Source organism: Sceloporus occidentalis, unplaced genomic scaffold, assembly GCF_023333645.1.
Source record: "Sceloporus occidentalis isolate IW3139 unplaced genomic scaffold, rSceOcc1.0.p SCAF_16, whole genome shotgun sequence".
NCBI lineage: Eukaryota > Metazoa > Chordata > Lepidosauria > Squamata > Phrynosomatidae > Sceloporus > Sceloporus occidentalis.
In genome coordinates, this window is record NW_028316996.1 from 1,193,821 (window position 1) to 1,211,141 (window position 17,321).

Here is a 17,321-nt window from a genome sequence, read left to right on the forward strand (position 1 = left end):
TCAGACATACAAATCCTGTATTTGCAGGTATACAATAATAATATATGAAACGTAGCATCACAGGTATAGATCAAATAAATACATGGAAACAGCATTGCAGGTATTAATCAACTGAACAAGACATACAAACCCTGTATTTGCAGGTATACATAAATAATGTATGGAAACATAGCATAGCAGATATGGATCTAGAGAATAACACAGAAACCCAGCTTTGCAGGTACAGATCAATTGGAATTCACATAAAAACACAGCATTAAAGGTATATTTAAAAACCCCTAAATTACAGGCATAGATCAACGGTTGCACACCCCAAAGCAAGCCCTGGCGTCCACACTGTCCACATAGAACCTGGCCAGCACCCAGATAACACACACATACGATTTGCGATCTTTGTCCCATATACACCCTGCCTGTGCCATCTTGGTCCCCAAGGCTCAAACATCCTGCTAGTGCCATCTTTGCCCTTCCACAATTATACATCTATGATACACACAAACACATTAACTCATGCTCTCCCTCATTCAGACAATTCATCCACACATTAACTCATGCTCTCCCTCATTCAGACAATTCATCCATTTTAAGAAACTACGCCCCTTGGAGCTTCAAATGAGGGGCTACATGTATTTCGAGGACAAAAGTTGAGTGCACAAATAATGATGGAATATGTCGCTTTGGCTAGAAAATGTTTTTTCTATCCATAGCGACATGTTCATTTGTGTCTAGCGCACTCCAGGTTTGTACTAGAAACACATACAGCCCCTCATTTGATGCGCCAAGGGGTGTAGTTCTTGCAAATGTGTACTTTTTGTGCCATAATTTAACTTCCTACATGAGCAGTAATGCCACGTCAAGGCTCCAACCCTAATTACTGATCATTCACACGCCTTTCATATCTCCATTCACTCGCAGAAGCACACACCATACTTTCCATACATTCACTCACAGAAGCACACACACCATTCTTTCCCCTTACAATCCCAAAGAAATGATGGTAAAGGGAGAAAAAAAAAATCACTTTTACAGCAAAAATAAGTTTTGCAGTAAAAATGCAAGGAGCTCCAGGGATGAGATGGTTACTCACGTACCACACAGGCTAAATGGCTGATTTTATTAATATTTGCAGTTCATCAGGATTTCAAAAATTGCCTCCCTCTACCGTTGGCTAAATTTAACCCCATGATCAAAGGGATCATGGGATTAAAAATTAGTATCGGCCATTTTTAAAAAGGGAATGTGACTTTTTACAGCTATATGATCGCTGTGGTAACATTGGCTACCACAGTGATCATTTAGCTAGAATACTTAAACTTTTTTTTATTTTTTTAAAGTTTAACTACTTTATGTTTAAATCATTTTTTTTACATTTTTTTTAACGTAAGTTTTTTAATTCTTTTTTTACAAGCTATGAGATAATTACCTTTCCAACGCTATATGTTGGGGGTCTGTAGCTACTTAGATGACTGAGATACAGGCATCTAAGCAGCATACCCCCATACCGCTTTAACTGACAATTGTCAGTTATTAATAAAGTTGCGCGGTGACGTCATCGCGTCATTGCGCGTGCCGTCACCGGCCGGATCGGGTGGCCCCGGTGATGCCCTTCAGTGTGAGGGGCAGATCGCCGGGGTAGGTGGTGATGGGGGTCCACAGACCTCCATCAAGATAAGGTAGTGCTAGTGACGGAATGGTGCCGTCGTTAGCACCTGACTGGGACTGCTAGCGACTGCACCATGCCGTCGTTAGCAGTCAAGGGGACTGTCCTGGGTGGCTCCAAATTCGGCGGGGGGGCAACAGGGGGGGCAAGGAATATCCATGGGGGGGGCAGTTGCCCCCCTGTAGCGACGCAACTGCCAGCAAGTGATCTTTACAGTGGAACCTGGACAGTTTCCAGAGGACTTTAGGCAAGGATCTATCAGTTGTAATAATTATTAAATACATTGATTCTGTATTATGCAGGAATGATATTCCATACTTATGCAGTTTTAATCTTTGATAATTATCTAGGTAGTAAAAATAAAGGACAAGACATCTGATGAAATCAGTGCAATACTGAATGAAGCTGGATTTTACCGGAAGTCACAAAAAGGAGAAGAGGTTCCGAAAGAATTCCAGCATTTTCCACTGAAAACACCTCGGGATGAGCTTTAAATGCGAATAAAATATGCATCTGCATAGATTAGAATTTCTAATTGCAGCTACGATATGCAATACAGGAACTTCACAAAAAGTAACTGCCTAATCGGTGGGAAGAAACTTCCTAGCATTGTCTTTTCGTAGTATAATAATTTAATAAAATCTGTTTTTTTGGACCCACCTTCAGCTGAGTATTTGCTGTTTTATTCCCATCTCACATGACGAAAAATTTACATGTACATTTACAAACACTTTCAATGACAGCACTAATTACCGAATTACAGAAATTACCTGGCCCACCAGGTGTTTGCCCAACGTGCTACATGGCGGTTGTAGGCCTGTGTAGTTATATTATGGAGCTCATATGACATAGGTGCCAATTTTTCACATTCATCAGCCAGTGATATGCAACTTTAAGGCTCCGGCTATCCAGAGCCCCCCTTGCGGACTGCGGCCAGGACTACCTGCTGACGTCAGTGGGTGGTTCCTCTGAGGCCTTTGTTGGTCACCGGTGGTCTTGCTGATGTCACAGGTGGTCCTACTGACATCACGGGATGTGGGGCATGTCTGGACCTGTCCTGCATAAAATATTTCTGTTTATTGTAAAGTCAGCTCTTCCGCTACAACTTGTCAACTTGTAGATAAATGTATACAATTGCTTATCTCTCATCTAGGGCGCACTCACATCAGGAGCCCCTACGCAGTAGTTTTTAGGGGCTTTCATTACCGCTTGATTGCACTATTGCTCTGGTAGCAAGCAAATTAGCTCTTTTCATGTGCAGACAGCAGTTGGATAATCTGTTAGTGAGCAGAGCGCTGGAAATCCTATTAAGGCCTTAAAATGTCAGGAGAGGCTCAAACTCATCCTGACGGATCTTTCTAGCTTCACAGCCTGTGCTATGCAGTGGACATGGCTCTTTACACACCACTACCGTGCAATGTCCGACACGGCTTGGCCAGCATCACTGGCTCTCTGTTCATCCAAAACAAAACAAGGGACAGTGGAGAAGGACAGTCATATTACACAGGTATTATTATGCTAAAAGGGTGTTAATGTCGCAGTGTTGTGTTTTGAAGCTCACGTTTATTGTATATAGGTGATACGTGTGGCCATAACAAGCCCATTGAGTATGATCTCTAAGTCGGTGTGATTAAACCTGTTTAGTGGTAAGCAAATATTTTCTGAACCCAGGTGGTATAGCACAATGCAATGGGAATGCATGAAAGTGTTCTGTATACACATACCATATGAAATGATGGAAGGTTTCAGTTGTTTTACTAACCGTTTTAGGAACGTTATGGTATCAGGTCTCCTTCAACACTCTAAGCAGTATGTTATAGGACATACACTCTTTATGTTCTCTTATTTCTTTAGGTCATGATGTGGCAGCAAACCTTCCTCTTCAGATGTTGTTATATTTTAACTCTTTGTTCTTTCCTTTCTGGTTTACATCTGAGATCCTAATTCTGGAACTTAAGGTGAGGAACTGTTTTTTTTTTTTTTATAATATTCTATTTAGTATTTCTAGTTGAAAAATGAAAAAGTGGGCCTGCACTGCTGCCTATGATGGCTTAGCTTAGATGAAGTGTAGCACCAGGGGGCATAACAAGTTGATGTTAGCCTTAACTACATCTACAGAGAACATGTTTCCACAGCTCCAGAGTCCAGTGGCAGTGTGCTTTACAACACTCCATGTCATACTTGGCACTGTGGTCTTCAGTTTTTGTGCAGCAGCCATTTCATGGACACAGTGCTTGTGCAAATGTTGCTTCCAGAGGCTAGATGTTGTATTGATGCAATGCAGGTGATTTTACGTGCTAAACGCTTTAGCACTCGGCATCCCCACTGTGTGAGTGTGCGTGGTCTACCGCTTTGTGACTGACCTGTTGTTACTCCTAGTCGCTTCCCCTTTACAATAATAGTACTGACAATGGAGCGGGGCAGATCTAGCAGGGCAGAAGTTTCACTTGTGGCAAAGGTGGCATCCTATGACACATTTAAAGTCCCTCCAGTATGAGGCATTCTACTGCCAATGTTTATTTATGTAGATGGCCGCCTGTGTGCTTGATTGTATACACCTGTTATTAATGGGAGTGACTAAAAGAAAGGTAAATTCAATAATAAGTAGGGGGATCCTATGTGATTAACAATAAGATAGGTATAAGGAGAGTTAGAACCTTCAATACTGCCTGCAGACAGGCCCCAACACCTCATGTTACAACACTGTGTGGCACCTTTGGGATATAGAAGAACTCCACGTTACATTGTAATGTGTTGTGAAGAAGTTAACATTATATTACCATATCTTTTGGTGCCTCCTATTTTTGTGTAAATAAGTGCAATTTATGAAAACAATTACAGGGTTGATATACCTTTCCTGGCTTGCCTGGCGGGAAGGATATTCCTGTATTATTAAATATGCATATCTTTAGTAACATTTTCACATAGGACCATCATCACTTTGTATACTTTCTTCCTTGATAGGTTTCAATGTATTAACATTTTGAATTTTGTTTGTTTTCTTCACTTCTCTGTATGAAGCCTCCAGTCGTCAACTTTATTGCTACACAGATTACATAAAATAAGGGTAACATCTCAATTTTCTCATCAAAATAGACCCAGTTTATTGTGCTCAAACAAGCTAAAAAATAACTTTTCAAAGAAAAAAAATCTTGGCTTCCAAAAAATAAATATTTGCACCATAAGGTGACTTGTTTTAATTGGATCCTACCATTAAACAAACCTTTGCTTTTTTCCAGTATCCCCTGTTATCAGGTCATTATCAGTTCCTGTTGATTGCGTCCTTGACGATAATTACATTAATAGAAAGCTTAAGGCTGTACCTTGGATATATTGGAAATTTACATGAGAAGGTAAGTCACTTCCAAGCTGTTGTCATGGAGATAATTAATGCAATTAAATGGAAATAATATACATGTATTGAGAGCATGTGAAAAAAAGTGTAGTAAATGTAAAATTCTCGAAATTTGTGTTGGTAATTGTCAGATTTCATTAACAGTTAATCTTATATTAGATGCTAGCAACTAAATTCCTGATGAGCAGTGAGCCCTATCGGGTTTTATTCCCTAAAACTAGAGTTGAGGGAGCCTTCTGGCACATCCATAAGGTAATCATGAGGACCAAAACACTGAGCAGGAGTTGGAGTTTGTGGTGGCTCCACTCTTGAGGCAGGCTCAGCCCGGCACGGGTCAGCGCTGCTCGCCCATCTGTGATAATTGTAGGGTAAGATCTGAAAATGGAATAATTTAAGCCGAAGAATTCCGAAATTAAATCCTAAATAGCGTATTTACTAACTCATCAGGCTGCAGGACAGTTGAAAATGTCAACTGAACAACAGAAAATCAACAGCATTCCTCTACCTAACGCACAGCGCATTAGGTAGAGGAATGCGGTTTTCATATTGCAAGTAATATTGAGCGGTCCATGCAAAATTCAGTTACATTATGAGATCTTCCCCACATTTAACCACTTTTGCAGGAGAAGCCATAACATATAGCTATCAGGACATTTAAGTGTACAGGTTAGTGAATTCACCTCCTGGAGTTCTTTAGCAGATCCATGCGCTTTACTTTTAATAGTCTGTTGAAATGTTTTATGGTTTATACCAGGTGACAATCTTTATCTTTTATTACATTTAGGTACCAGAACTGGCTGGGTTCCTGCTGTTGACCTTTCTAATACAGTTGCCTCTCCTTCTCTTTCTTTTAACTGACGAAGAAATTCTCATCTTGCCACTGGAGTTTGCAGTTCATACAGTTTATGCAATTTTCCTTGTTACAGAGTTAACTGTTTCATTCTTTGTTCTCAGAATGATGACAAGAGAGCTTGCTACTGAGTTCTATTTACACCATTCTGCAGACATAGAGTGCAAAACGCCTGCAGGGTGGCATACAGGATCACACATAAAGAATGAGTAAACAGCAATTTCTATTATTATTATCTTTTATTGATATAGCGCCAACAATTTACGCAACGCTTAATACAATACATATATTCAAGGGGTATGACAAGATGAGAATTGACAGACTAACACAAACCGATACATTAGGTGGAGAGAGCCCTGCCGACCAAACGCATGTCAAATATTTTAACAAATATGTATCTAAAATGGAGCCTTTTTAACGCAGACAAATTGCACACAAAGAAATAGAAACATAGGATCTGACCATTTGGCCCCTCTAGTCTCCTCAATTTTCCTGCTGTAAAGACTCCTTAATCAGTCCTCGGTCTCTTCTTAGATTAAGCATAGTTTTAGGTCTATCCTATTCATGTTTTCATTCCCTCATTGTACTAGACTCTACCACTTCTAATCGAAGGTTGTTGCATTTATCTACCATCCTCTCTGTAAAGTAAAACTTCCTAAACCTCTGACCCACATCTTTTACTATGAGGACTATGACACAAAATTGTTGACTTGACACAATGTTTTTTTTTTTTGTTTGTTTTAAATACATAATGTTACAACACTGTTTAAATGTAAAGAAACAGGTGTCCACATTAGTGTCCACTTCTATCACTTTTGTCTGCTTAGTTTTGAACACCCTGGTTGCCGTCAGATTGAATATACTGGCTAGCCAATAAATATATCAGTCAAATGAACTAAGACAGTAGTCATGTGCAAGCTAGCTGCATGTATTTCCAGCCCTGTCATCAACACACAGAGGTTTTAGATGCCAGCAAAAAGTGAGAGGATTAGTACATTTTGTGCAGTTATTGTTAAGAAATGCCCTCTTCAGAATGTAGCATTTTGGTAGACAAGTCATATTTGATTATAACAGCAGAGTTATTATTTTATTGATGTAGATTTGTAACAGGCCAGTGTCAGCCACCATGTAACACAGTCACTGCAATAACTAGCGATGGATAGAAGAAAAGACACGAGAACGTGTGAGCAAAATAATTTAATAACCTTTTAAAGGAAATTTATAAAAATATGATAACAAGTGCGCTGCTAAAATGATAGCTGAACAATGAAGATTTAAAATGCAGTTCTCAGTTTCGCTGAATTTAAAAGGCCACGCAGCAAAAGGTACTAAAGGGTTGAGGGACAATAGAGTAACAGCTTGTGCAGTAATGATTTTGCATTATAAATCCTGGTGCGGTTATTCTTTACGACAGTCTGCCTGAGACAGATGGAAGTGTACAAGGCTTAGAACCCTCCAAATCACTGTATCGCAAACATTTTGCAGCTGGTCATATGCAGTTATGTAAATTAAAAGCGATATCACAAAAACAAAAAAATAAAGTCTTATTTTTGCGGCCCATCACAGAATGGTACATTGTCTAGAAGAACTTCTTCCCTTGGTTTTAACACTGTAAAGCAAGATGAAGAAACAATTAACAGTGAATATAATTTAAGTGTGCAACCCCCCCCCCCAAAAAAAAATAAACCCCACCACCACTAAATTATACATAAAACATTGTTCAGTCTGAATCAATATGGTACAGAGAACTTGTAAAATCCTGATCCTAAAGACATAAAATGTATTTCACGTTACCAAATGCTAGCGCATTAGAAATCTGGCAGTATCCGACGTAGCATTCACTGAACATTACGGTTTATGGTTTAATTATTTCCGATATCATGCTTACCTAATCTGTTGGAATTTGTGTGGATTCCCTGGATAACAGTCGTTCGGAGGAGTACTTCAACATCAGCTCCAACTTTGACTAACTGCGGGGGAAAAAAAAAAAACGCCCCCAAAAAACGCAGACTACATTAAATATATGATGATTGTCGTATTCTAGATATTCAAATAAATGTTTTGTTTTATTATTATTTTCATACCGTAAGCACAGAACAAGCCGATTGCTACAACTTTGGCTCCAGTGCTATAAGCCAATAGGTCCCCATCTCACCCAATGGATTGCAGTTCTCCTTGTCCCACTATATCCACACCACTCAGCTTTTTACCTTTGCCCATCTTATTTCTTAGCATGATAGAGATGTTCAAAAAGAAGAGAATAGAAATTAGCAAAAGGCTCCGTACCTCCGATATTTTCTCTGGAGAGTTTTCCCTTTTGTTCTTCTTGAATTCTTCATTAATTTTTTGTCTTGCAGCTGCATTTGTAAATACGTTTATTTTTAGCGTCTATAGAACAAGGTTAACTCAAGTACTTAGTAACTGAACTTAATAATAAATATTTCAAATACAATGCTGGCAGGGAACCGTATGAAAATACAATGTCTGAGACACTAGGGCTACCTAAATTTTGCGACTATCTGTTTATTTACCTAACGCATGAATTAACAGATACAAAAATGGCACTGGGAATTTGAAAGAGCCGTAAACATTGATGAATCATATTTATGTCTATATTCCAATAACTTTGGAACCTGACACACACACACACACACATATATATACATACATATATACACACACACACAATTATATAATTTAAAGTTAACATATACAGGCTCTGCTCAACCCTTCTTGCTGGAGAAAGCCGTCTGCGTTGGCCTTTAATGAATAGTTAAGTGATTGAGTTGAAACTACAACTGTCTGCTCAACCCTCCTTTAGTGAATAAAACCCTCTGTCAGTAGCATCATGCCAAGGTAAAAGGACTTGACTTTCCTGTGACTCTAAGTAAAAGAAAAAAAATTAATGACAAACAAGCCTGTTATAATAATCCCATAAATAAATCAATATAATAAGTTATGAGAAAGTTTTAAGTATTTGAAAGAATAAAAACTATTTCCATACCTTCCAAAGCTCTGCTATCATTAGTAAAGACAACCTGGCTTGTCCTGTGCAACGTTTTGAAAAGCTTCAGAACCTATTGGGGCGAAAAAAAAAACCAACAAAACAGATTATTCAAAACTGAACCAAATAATGAGACATGCTAACAGCAGGCAGATCAACACATCAAAAGGTTACCAATAAATCCCTGCAACGTTACCCGTGTCACCTATAAGGGATGGCAATTTAGTGTTTAAACACAAGATTACTCGGCAGGTTATTCAGTGTTTTTTGGCATAAGTAAGCGTTTGTATCTGTGGCACAGACCTCATTTAACATTTTAAATTAAGCCAAAATAATTTATCCAGTGTCCCTGTATTTTGATAAAGCTGCTTTCTCTGTGTGGCTGACTGGGATGCAGCTATGCTGAGGGGTCTCCCTCTATCAGCAGAGAAGCCATGACTGGTGGAGGGGATCCAAACTATATCTTATTAACTAATTTTGCATTAAAAAACAAGCCACTAAATACAGGGGCACGCGGAGAGATGACTCTCTTTCAAAGTCTAGACACAACAAGGTGATGTAATAGCGATGTCACATGTACATAATACAGGTATTTGGAAAATTGCCAGTTGAGCCAATTAGAATACTCTGTATCCATTATTACCATCCTTCACGCACAAGCCTGTCGCAAAAGTTGTGCTAAACGCTATCATTTTTGGCAAAAAAATAAATAAATCCTTTTTATATATTAGATTACCACAGTTATGGCACGACAGCCAGAGGGTAAAAGTTAATTGCAATACTATTTCCATATTAATAAGATCTTGTATCTTTGCGCTTGTGACATTCTTAAAAATGTTTGTGCAGCAATCTCGATAAATCACCCCAAAAAGATTTAAAGATACACTTTTCCAAAAAGTCAGTTTTTAAAATAAAATTTTTTTACATCCAACATTTTTTTATAATAACATTTAAACGGAAAGCCATACAGCACAATCTGATCTGCATTTTTAGAATGTTATTTTCATTTTAATTGTAATTATCTTCAAACCTTTTCATCACTTATACATTAAATAAGGCAATGCTATATTGCTGCATGGGGGGCGAACTAGTTGGTGCTATTTAGAAGAAGACTACTATAATCAAAACCAGTGTAATATTTCATAAATAAATGTAACAAGCAAGCTATATATATATATATATATAACACGAAACGTTTAGTGCTAGTAGAATACATTTCTACAGCCAACGTCTAAAAGCAAACCAATGCCCAGGTTAGGGGATACGGGCATTTGCATTGAGCAGTAAATAAAATAGAATAAAAAAAAAAAAAAAACCGTGACATGGAAAGAACCGGACCGTATAACACACGCAGCGACAATCACCAGCATCCGCGTCTAACTTATCACTTGCACACTCTACTCACCTTCATTTCTCTCGCTACTCTCCGTTCTCCCCCTCTAGGTCATATGCGCCAGCCCTCGCAGCCGCTGGCCAACCACAAGATAAGTTACCTCTGACCACGCCCCTTACATGACATCTTCACAATATAAACCGCATCTAGTCGCCATTTTTAAAGTGGGCGGACCACTAGTCTCTTAAGCGTAGTCTTTATTTTTTATACATATTGTTTGTGGCCATGGTTGAAGTTGTTTATAAAGCTTCTAAAAATTGTTTTCGAGTCTTTTAAACACAATATTGTCTAAAAAATAAAGACGCTGTCCTTATCCAGTATTTTGCCCTGGTAAGCGTACGCCTCATCCATAACCCTCTGGGCTTTTGTCTCCTGCAAAATGGCATCCTCCATACAACGTAATTGCCCCCAGTCTCTTGTGTTTACAACTCCGCATTGCCTTGCAGGGCAGGTTCAGCGGTCGCGTTGGGAAGTGCTTCCTGTCATTCCAGGGCACGCCTCCTCGCGTCTTGGCTCACGTTGGTTGTCTGCGCGCCTGGCGGCTCTGCTGCAGTCATGGCTGATGAGATCAGCAAAGCCCAGACAGCTCGGCCCGGTGGGGATACGATCTTTGGGAAAATCATCCGTAAGGAAATCCCGGCTAAAATCATCTATGAGGATGAGCAAGTATGTGCCGGGACGGGTATGGAGAGGGCCCTGTGGGGATACACGGGGTATGAAAGAGGGCACAGCGGATGCATCCATACCTGTCACGTGGCATAAAACGCGTATTACCGCTCGGGGCTACCGATAAATACATGTCTTTAAAATCCACACGAACCAACGTTCATATGTGACATATACTTGATACGATCACAGGCAAACTGAAACCCTGCCTTCTGTATACCCGAAACCCTTCTGCATCTTTAATCTGTAAAGTAAAACTTTGCCAGTCAACAGATCGCGATGATCATCTTTAAAGGGACTCTCATATAAAGCCATTCTCACAGAATCGCATCCATTCCATATATTGTTATGGTTTAATCACTAAATGGATAGTGTACGGGGGAGCTGTGGCTTTCTAGCCCTGACTTTCCATTATATGGGGCCAAATCGGTGAGATGTATTGACAATCACCTAATTGGACTATGCTGTATGCAGGTTTAGCCATTCTTGGAGAGCAAATTTATCGGGAGGTTTCTTTATACCACAACTCTCCTATCAAACCCTTGTGTTCGCACAGTGGCTTTCTTGCTAAAGGGGTATTCCTCTCCCTGATTATGTATGTGTAATGCACATCGCAACCTTCCCGGTGAAATTACTGCATGAAAATGCTCGCTCGCTTTAATGGCTCATACACTCTTTTTATTTTTTCCTCTAAAATCTCTAAATCTGTTAAAGCTGGCGCCATATTTTTTTCCATGTTTGCAAGCTGAGAGAAGGAAGCTATCGTTGATTATCTTTTCTTTCAATATGGAGCTCTGTCAAGAGATACACGTAATATATATTTTTGAAGACTAGACACCCCAGGATATTTCAGCTGCTGGTATTTTAACAGTTTCCATGCACTAATTCTACCACCAGCTTTTCTCAAAGTTTATGGTGGTGATATTTTTGTGTATTTAAAGTATTACACAAAGTTTGACAAAGGCTGATTGCATAATTATTGATTTGGTGTGGGTTAATAAAATTGTCCGGCTTCAAAGTTTTCCCAAATAGGACATGGGCACAGGGTGATGATATGTCGAAAAACTTAATTGCGCATGTGCCAAATGTGGCCTTTTAGCCCCCAAACAACCTGACAATCCTATGCATGGGTGGTATCACTTTAACTTCATAGTAAATTTATTACACACCGCGTGAAGAAATCACCAAAAACTTTACGTGTTTGGCGGTAATATGGCTGCATGTAAAGTGTCAAGATACAACCTACATGTTGGGGATGATTCAGAGATTCATGGCAAATACCAGTGTTACAATGTCGCTATCGCTATTTTTTTGGGGGGGGTGTTTGTGTGACATTTCTCATTTGAAATAGCAATACACTCTTGTACTTATTGGCCTATAACTTGCAAATAAAAACATTTCTGAACTTGAAACAATTATTAGCGTGGATAAGTAGAACATTTTTTATTTAAATTCCATTTTTTTATATTTTTTATAGTAAACTATGATTCAAATAATGGTCTTCGAAAAAAGCAGGCCTGATTAAATTAACCTTATGCATCTTTTTAGACAAACAATAGGTGTTAAGGCAATCTGGATGTCTCCCTTATTTGTTAATTAAATGATGGAGGTAAGTGTTTAAGAGCCTTTTCTGGGTCTTTCTATCATGAATAATGCAATTGAAGTCCGAGGGCATGACATTTGGTCTTTCTTCTACTTGTATTTGGCATAGTGCAAAGTCTACTCCTGTGCTCTGAGGTCCGATTACATTCAGATGTCACGTCTAAATCTGCCCCGTACACTCGTTTAACTTAACGCTTAACAAACCTGCTTTTTGTATGTGTGCATCTGTATCTGAAGCGCATATCATTTCGAATACCCTTCTCGGTTACAATACATTTCATAGAATGGCGCTACATACAGTAACAATAAAATGACAATATACAAAATAATAAAACAGTAGAGAAGTATAATAATCTGTTGCATAAATCCTTGCTGATCGTTCAGTTTCTTTTTATGTCACATTGAAAAGTTTATTTTTTTCTTCTATGACCTCATTTAGTCGTTGCACTGCTAGACTATAAGCCTGGGAAAATAACACCGAACAATGTTTATGTACAGCACATGAGTGGTTGGGTTGAAAATATTGTTGAAGAACTGGCATCACATTGGCGGATTTAATCAATTTGCCGGAATGGTATCAAGGTTTCTTTTTTAACCTGAGAACACACGATTTTCATCTGATGTGTGATTTGCTGCCATGCGCTGCTGCCCTTTGCGCCAAGAAACAATTTCTTGTCGCCATGGAGACCTGGAGTTTGTCACGTCCTGTTCTAGAGGGACACAGGAATCCCTTACACAGTTCCCTGTATTATATTTTTCAAACACTTCTGGGTTAGGAGGTAGTGAAGTTTTTATAAAATGTTCTACTTCTAGTGATGGTGCACATTTTTATAGTTTTTTTTGTTTTGTTTTGTTTTAACTTTGTAGGTGGAATTCAGCTGCATACAGGTGCTTATGCTGTTCTCGTAGTGCTGTTTGCGCAGAGCCGGTTACGCTAGCTCTTCTGGCACAGGCATGTTCAGACTTTCTTCAGAAAGCCTGATCTGCCGTGCAGTGGCAGGGACATCTGCTGGGGCACAGAAAAGACCGGGCATACTGTCACCAACATTGATGGAGGCGATATCACGGAAGATATCTGCAAACTTACAGACTGTATCAATTACATGAGCTCCTCTAAGCACAGTGTACCTGGGACACTTGCCTCCGCAAGCACTCTGTCCAGCCTGTGTCCCTAGGTGCCAGGAAGCAATTTATTTATGGTCACCATGGCAACTTGGGTTTGGCTTGCCCTGAGCTAATGTAATACCTCTAAGTATAATGTATTTTTGGCTTGTGTCTTCGTTAGGGCTGCAACAATTAGTTGAATTGATTTTATTGAATATAAGATGGGTTTTTTTAAAAAAATGTTCTGAAAAATACCCTTCGTCTTATAATCCGACCTCAAATAGAGATCCAGATCACCCACAGCGCTGCAGGGGACCCGGATCCTCCTCTCTGACAGCCGGTGGGCGTCTGTGCGATGCTCGCAGACATCCTCCGCTACTGTCCTCCACTTCCGCTGGGGTTCTATGATGGAGCACCGTGACATGACTTTCCGGTGCTCCACCATAGAGGTTGTCTGCGCGCATCGCACGGACGCCCTCCAGCTGTCAGAGAGGTGGATCCCCCACAGCGCTGCAGGGAATCTGGATCATCTCTGGCAGCCAGTGGGCATCTGTGCAATGCGCGCAGACAATCCACACTGCTGCCGGCACTTCCACTGGGGCTTCTATGATGGAGCACCAGCCTCACATGACCTTCCGGTTCTCATTCTTAGAAGCTCCAGTGAAAGTTCCGGCCAGTAGCAGAGGTTTATCTACGCGCATCACGCAGGCGTTCACCGGGTGCCTCTACTAGACACCAAGGAGTATGGAGCACAGGGGGTAAGTCTCGGGGGCACAGTGGCATATAGGGGGTATAAGGCATATTTGGGGGCAAAGGGGCATATCTGGGGTATAAGGCATATCAGGGGGGCACAGTGGCATATCGGGTATAACGCATATAGGGGATATAAAGCATATTTGGGGAGGGTGGAGTGGCATATCTGGGGGTATAAGGCATACAGGGGGAGTAAGTCATATCTGGGAGGCAGTGTGGCAAGCCTGGGCTCAGATGTGCATAACTGTGGGGGGGTTTGGGAAATAAAAACAAGAAATGCATTTTTCTCAGTTTTTCTTATTCTGCTGTTTGTTTTTAACATCCAGTTATTTTACATAAATGAAAAATTTAAATTTTTTTATCCGATTGATAGAAAAAAGAATCGTTAGTTGCATCCCTAGTCTTCATACCACAAATGTTATGACTGTAAGCTTGTTTGAACAGGGCCCTCCTCACCTGTTGTCTCTGTTAGTCAATTTGTTATGTTACATACTACTTATGTCCTGTCTACCCATTGTACAGCGCTACGGCGCTATATAAAACAATAAATAATAACTTCACATTGTATCGGAAGCAAATGTACAATTTCCAGTTAAGTGTGTTCCAAGCAGACCCCGTTGATGCCACACTTATTTTACAGCAACTCTCGCCTTTTTAGACCTTACAATAAGTCACATCATATTTCCTTGCTGTCAATATAGTTGAAGGGGAAATGAGGCAGCGTTATTTTTGAGAGAACATAAGACCTTCCAAATAAGAGTCCAGTGTTAGCCAGTACCTAATAATTTAGACACAGTTACTCTGCAAATTGCCCACTAGGTGGCACTCAACCCCTTTCCTGATCATTTCCTATGCTGGCAGACCGTGCCACCCGATTTAGGAGAAAATGTTCATTATTATTTTGGTTGTATCGTCATTTCTCTGTATTATATATCCAAGAGCCTATTTCAGTACTATGGATAAATCATATTTTTTAAACTGTTTTGCTCAATTGTGCTTTTGTATTTTTTTTATTTTAGTGCATTGCTTTCCATGATATCGCTCCTCAAGCCCCCACCCATTTCCTAGTGGTGCCTAAGAAGGTTATTACCCACTTATCTGAGGCAGATGCTGCTGATGAAGCTGTAAGTCAAACCCTTCATGGCAAATGCAGTTTGTAATCTTCAGTGTTTCCTATTGGTTCCTGTAGCTCATTAAGAGGTAACACTTTTGAAAATGCTTTTATAAAGCACTGTAAGATGGTGGTAGGATTAGTTTGTATTATTATCGTTTCATATAGCACATGAGTGATGGGCAAGACCTTTAAGCTTAAATCGAAATACAACTCGGCCTATTATTGCTCTAATGCAGGGGGTAGACAAATTTTGGTTTGACGCTGACACACTGACTCTGGCACTATACATATACACACTCATATAGTATACACACACTCACAAGCTCACTCCAGCACTATACGTATACACGCTGACTGACACTACGGTATACGCTCACATATACTACCTCTCCACCTCGTGAAAACCTTCCATGCCTCTGCCTGTGTTCTGCCTTGGCGGGGTCACGTCATGCACCTCACAGCACCCACTTCATCACGCCACCACAGGAACACGTAGTGTGCCGTATTCACAATGCTAGCATTTGCCAGCTTTTACCCCCTTGTCCTGCAATCCCCGGGCGCCAGGAAGTTGTCTAATCGCCCTGGAGTCTGGGCTTTGTCGAGCCCGGCTCTAATACCAGGAGTAGCAGGCAGCATGTTCTTTGCCTTTTTTGCAGGAATTATGATTTAATCAACTAAGAATTTCTAAAACCTTTTAATGGTCATAGTTAAGTACAATGCTAGTTTGATTTTCTTTTCTCTCTGACAAATTGTATAGAATAATGGCTTTGGCTGCTGACACATGTCATTTTAGCAAAATGATGTGCCCTTAAGCTTCATCAGTATAATTTCTAAAATAAAACTGTTTTATGTCAGCTTGCATTCATAAGTGAGTTTTAGGGTTAATTTAAAATACCTTTCCAGACAATTAAGTGATTACATATAAAAGAGTCCTGACTTCTGAATAGCTTTTGTTACGCTGTCTTTGCTAGCAGCGTGTTATTGATTTTACAGTTAGGTTTTTGAGGTTTTACTAGTGATAGAGCACCTTTTTTTTTTTTTCTTACTCCACCAGTCACAGCAAGAATAATATAAAGTTCATTAGACTGTTTTTAATTATGATTTGACTTTTGTGTTTTAGTAAAATTCACCTAATAAACTTATGAAACTGTATCCTGCATACCCTTTTGTTGCGGTGCATGCTGTTCAACTAATCAATGTTTTTTTGTAATTGAAGAGTAATAGAGCGTGTAATGGATTTTTATTTTTTTCCTTTCTAATGTACAGCTTCTCGGACATCTGATGATAGTTGGCAAGAAATGTGCTGCTGATTTGGGGCTGACCAATGGCTATCGTCTGGTTCTAAATGAGGGACCACATGGTGGGCAATCGGTGTACCACGTGCATCTGCATGTTCTAGGAGGACGTCAACTGGGCTGGCCTCCGGGCTAATAACCTACAGTTATAGTTATAGCCTGTCCTGGTAGATTAAATGCATTGTTTAAATAAGACTCTTGTGCATGATTAGGTAATGCAGACAAGATGAACTTGAGCTGTTTTACGTGAAGGAGTTGTGGAAAAAAAATTAAAAAAAAGTTTGCTTCTTCAATCTATGTTTAATTGGAATTAATGCTTTGATGTCCTACATTTTCCTAAATCACTACACGGTTGAGTTTCATTAGAATTGCTAAATTGTTTTGTCTTGTCTTTTTTGAATAAAACTTTTAGTGCCAATTAAGAGAGAAAGAAAAACAAAACCATTAACCCATTTTAGCTTTGTCATGTGGGACCATACAAACCAAATAGCTTTGTTCCTAACAGCATCTGTTCAGCTTGCGAGA

At 39.7% G+C, this 17,321-nt stretch overlaps 3 protein-coding genes across 3 annotated transcripts; 2 read left to right on the forward strand and 1 right to left on the reverse strand.

The window, feature by feature from the left end:
• Window positions 1-3,049: 3,049 nt before the first annotated feature.
• On the forward strand, window positions 3,050-6,078 carry LOC149302924 (transmembrane protein 17B-like). The gene is made up of 4 exons (XM_089481707.1): window positions 3,050-3,167; window positions 3,515-3,618; window positions 4,900-5,013; window positions 5,800-6,078. The coding sequence occupies exons 1-4, from the start codon at window positions 3,050-3,052 to the stop codon at window positions 6,076-6,078; spliced, it is 615 nt and encodes a 204-aa protein (XP_089337833.1).
• A 1,331-nt stretch (window positions 6,079-7,409) lies between these two features.
• Window positions 7,410-10,280, reverse strand: LOC149302925 (complex III assembly factor LYRM7-like). Its single transcript, XM_089481708.1, has 5 exons — window positions 10,275-10,280; window positions 8,870-8,942; window positions 8,152-8,222; window positions 7,754-7,835; window positions 7,410-7,474 (listed from the first exon to the last, which is right to left on the reverse strand). Exons 1-5 carry the CDS (start codon window positions 10,278-10,280, stop codon window positions 7,410-7,412), a joined length of 297 nt encoding a protein of 98 aa, XP_089337834.1.
• A 537-nt stretch (window positions 10,281-10,817) lies between these two features.
• On the forward strand, window positions 10,818-16,932 carry LOC149302926 (adenosine 5'-monophosphoramidase HINT1-like). The gene is made up of 3 exons (XM_089481780.1): window positions 10,818-10,928; window positions 15,407-15,511; window positions 16,768-16,932. Exons 1-3 carry the CDS (start codon window positions 10,818-10,820, stop codon window positions 16,930-16,932), a joined length of 381 nt encoding a protein of 126 aa, XP_089337906.1.
• Window positions 16,933-17,321: the final 389 nt, after the last annotated feature.

Coding starts and splice junctions, on each gene's coding strand:
- LOC149302924 (XM_089481707.1), top strand. CDS start 3,050: ATGGCTCTTTACACACCACTACCGTGCAATGTCCGACACGGCTTGGCC. Junction 3,619..4,899: donor TCCTAATTCTGGAACTTAAG/GTGAGGAACTGT, acceptor GCTTTTTTCCAG/TATCCCCTGTTATCAGGTCA. Junction 5,014..5,799: donor TTGGAAATTTACATGAGAAG/GTAAGTCACTTC, acceptor TATTACATTTAG/GTACCAGAACTGGCTGGGTT.
- LOC149302925 (XM_089481708.1), bottom strand. Junction 7,836..8,151: donor CTCCAGAGAAAATATCGGAG/GTACGGAGCCTT, acceptor TTTCCCCCGCAG/TTAGTCAAAGTTGGAGCTGA. Junction 7,475..7,753: donor CACAAATTCCAACAGATTAG/GTAAGCATGATA, acceptor CTTGCTTTACAG/TGTTAAAACCAAGGGAAGAA.
- LOC149302926 (XM_089481780.1), top strand. CDS start 10,818: ATGGCTGATGAGATCAGCAAAGCCCAGACAGCTCGGCCCGGTGGGGAT. Junction 10,929..15,406: donor TCATCTATGAGGATGAGCAA/GTATGTGCCGGG, acceptor TTTTTATTTTAG/TGCATTGCTTTCCATGATAT. Junction 15,512..16,767: donor CAGATGCTGCTGATGAAGCT/GTAAGTCAAACC, acceptor TCTAATGTACAG/CTTCTCGGACATCTGATGAT.